The sequence below is a fragment of the Acomys russatus genome, chromosome 4, assembly GCF_903995435.1.
Source record: "Acomys russatus chromosome 4, mAcoRus1.1, whole genome shotgun sequence".
In the NCBI taxonomy this organism is placed as follows: domain Eukaryota; kingdom Metazoa; phylum Chordata; class Mammalia; order Rodentia; family Muridae; genus Acomys; species Acomys russatus.
Window position 1 is genome coordinate 48137850 of NC_067140.1, and position 3063 is coordinate 48140912.

The window sequence follows — 3063 nt, forward strand, 5'->3', positions numbered from 1 at the left end:
CATTCAGAGAAAACAGAATTTTTATTCATGCAAAATGAAAAGGCACATAGGTGACAGATGTCAGAAAGTCAATGGTAGCAATGTATAGAAATAAGACCATGATTGAGAACAGAACCTTCTGCAATAATGGCAAGAAAACTAAGATTAATATGATTGTTGCAAAGCATATTAAGTTATAATTATTTTCTCTAAAACAATCTAAAGAAAATAAAGTATACCCAAAGAATGAACAAAATCAGTAAATCCTTCAAAAAGAGACGATGGGGAGAATGGACAACTTAGTGCACAGCACTTGAGAGGCTGTGTGTTCACGTGTTTGTTTACTTGCTTTGCGTTTTGACATTATGACCACCATAGCCAACGCTGGCCTCAAACTCAACTATCTATCCCTGCATTACCTTGAACTTATGATTTTCTGATGTTGCCCACTCCCAGGTGCAACCACACTCAGTAAATATATGTATGTATATATATATATATATATATATATATATATATATATATATATATATATATATATATATCACTATGTCAGTAGTTTAAGAAAAATTAAAACTGAATAAAATTTAGTCAATTGATTATGTGCCTGAGGAAGACCCACAGCATATAATTAAAGGATCCACCCTTGAAGAACACAGCTTGATAATTAAGAGCATGGCTTATTATGTCCTTTAGTTATGGGTACAAGTCCTAACTGACACTTCGTCCCTCTAAAATTAATTTATCCATCCATAAAATGGATCTAATAAAACAGCACTGAAAATTGTGTGAAATTTAGTGAAATAACGTTCTGAAGATGGAGCCTTTTGCAGAGTAATTGTTTAATAAAATGTATATATAAATGTTACCACTGATTATCATATTTTATTTCAATATGTATAGTCAATCTTTGCAGGGAATAAATCACTCCATGCCTATATTATTCTGATTAAATATCTAAATATTGTGAATGACCTTAATCTGTGTATGTGACCTCCACAGTAACTTATTCATGCAAAAACAAAACACATGCCAGGTACACCAGGCTAAAGGTTCAGTTTGTCAAGAAAATAATGATGTCCATATAGAAGTAAGAAATACAGCCAAGAATACTCTACAAGTTCCTGCCAAAGCATTAATGTGAAAACAACAAAGTTATTGTCACCTGAGTGAGGACTCACAGCGAAGGAGGCATTGGCAGCAGATGATGACTTTGAGAGTCAAAGCAAAGCAAAACAAAACACAACATACCTGGCTCTGAAGAAGACAAGAAAAACAGCCCGTTTGTATCCATTTATTATGCTAGAAAAATCTTTTCTTTGCATATTTAATAATTACTATAATTATATGAAGCATGTTGTAGCCCAGGAGCCTTGTACCTTTGATTCTCCTGCCTCAACAAAATACACACTGCAACTAAAGAAATAAGCTGCCTAGTTCCCATCTCCTCCTGTGGGATCTCCTCATCACAGCACTCCCCTTTCCTCCTGTTATTCATTTATCTCTGACTCTAATAACTAAAGTCAGCAGAACAAAAACTTATAATCAGTGGAGATACTCTCTACTACCAATGATGACAACTTTATCATTTTCTATCAACAGGTGCACTCAGAACCTCTCTTCTACTTCAGTGAATGGATCAAATAAATGACACTGTAGTTTTTGAGTTTGTGTTGTTGGGACTCTCCAGTTCTTGGAAAACTACAATTTTTCTTATGTCCACCTTCTCTTTGCTCTACTTAGGCATCATCCTAGGAAATCTTTTCATCGTCTTTTTGGTAATTACTAACTCCCATTTGCAGTCCCCTATGTACTTTCTTCTGGCCAACCTATCCCTCATTGATGTTGGACTTTCCTCTACCACGGTGCCTAAGATGATCTCAGACCTTCTGAGAGAACACAAAGTCATTTCTTTCCACAGCTGCATGACTCAGATATGCTCCATCCACATCATGGGAGGAGTGGAGATGGTGCTGCTCATAGCCATGGCATTTGACAGGTACACGGCCATCTGTAAGCCTCTGCGCTACTTGAGCATCTTGAGCCCTAGAATATGCATTTCATTTGTAGCTGCTGGCTGGGTCACTGGGGTTATCCACTCCCTGTCCCAGCTCTCTTTTGTCGTAAACTTGCCTTTCTGTGGTCCTAACAAAGTGGACAGCTTTTACTGTGACTTCCCTCGAATCATACAACTCGCATGCACAGATGGAGATAAGTTTGAGTTTGTCATTGCTGCCAACAGTGGCTTCATGAGCATGGGGACCTTCTTCCTGCTTCTCCTCTCCTATGTCTTCATTTTGGTCACAGTCTGGAAACGGTCTTCAGGGGACTTGTCCAAGGCGCTTGTCACTCTGTCAGCTCATATCACTGTGGTCCTTCTCTTTTTTACTCCATGCATGTTTCTCTATGTTTGGCCATTCCCCACTTCATCAATTGACAAATACCTTTTCATCATTGACTTTGCTGTCACCCCAGCCCTTAATCCTGTCATCTATACATTAAGAAACAGAGATATGAAGGAAGCCATAAAAAAGCTGAACAAGCAGAGATGTTACTTCAGAATTTGCTGACCATATCTGTCATTAGAGTTTATGACTACAAAAAAAATCTGTATTTTCCTAATTATTGGACATCTTCACTTAATGTGTTGTCCAGGCCAGACTCAATATTAAATTTACCTCACTGAACAAATATGTTTCTTTTCCAGACTGCTTACTAATAGATTTACTACTGTGGGAAACAGGAAACTTATCACAGTCTTAGATGTTATAAAACATAGTATCACTATTGAAGAATAATATTTTATACTTTAGATCATAATCATTTCGACATAAGAAATAAGAAAATGGCATTCCTCATGTTTCCTATGTAATTTACAAAATAAGAACCTGTTCCTCTATTTTGGCAAATGAAACATCAAACTGTTAGATACGCGTGAAGCGGTAGCTTAGTTATTTCTTTCAAAGGCCCCTAAACGAAAACCTAAGACAAAATCTGGTTACACATAATTTGTTTGAAAACTGAACTTTAGAAGTATTAATTAAAAAACAGAGATAAGAACAGAGAAGTGAAAGATTCTGCTAA

General features: G+C 36.5%; 1 protein-coding gene across 1 annotated transcript; it reads left to right on the forward strand.

The window, feature by feature from the left end:
* The first annotated feature begins 1613 nt into the window (after positions 1-1613).
* On the forward strand, positions 1614-2549 carry LOC127188415 (olfactory receptor 4F21-like). Its single transcript, XM_051144881.1, has one exon. It carries the CDS (start codon positions 1614-1616, stop codon positions 2547-2549), a length of 936 nt encoding a protein of 311 aa, XP_051000838.1.
* Positions 2550-3063: the final 514 nt, after the last annotated feature.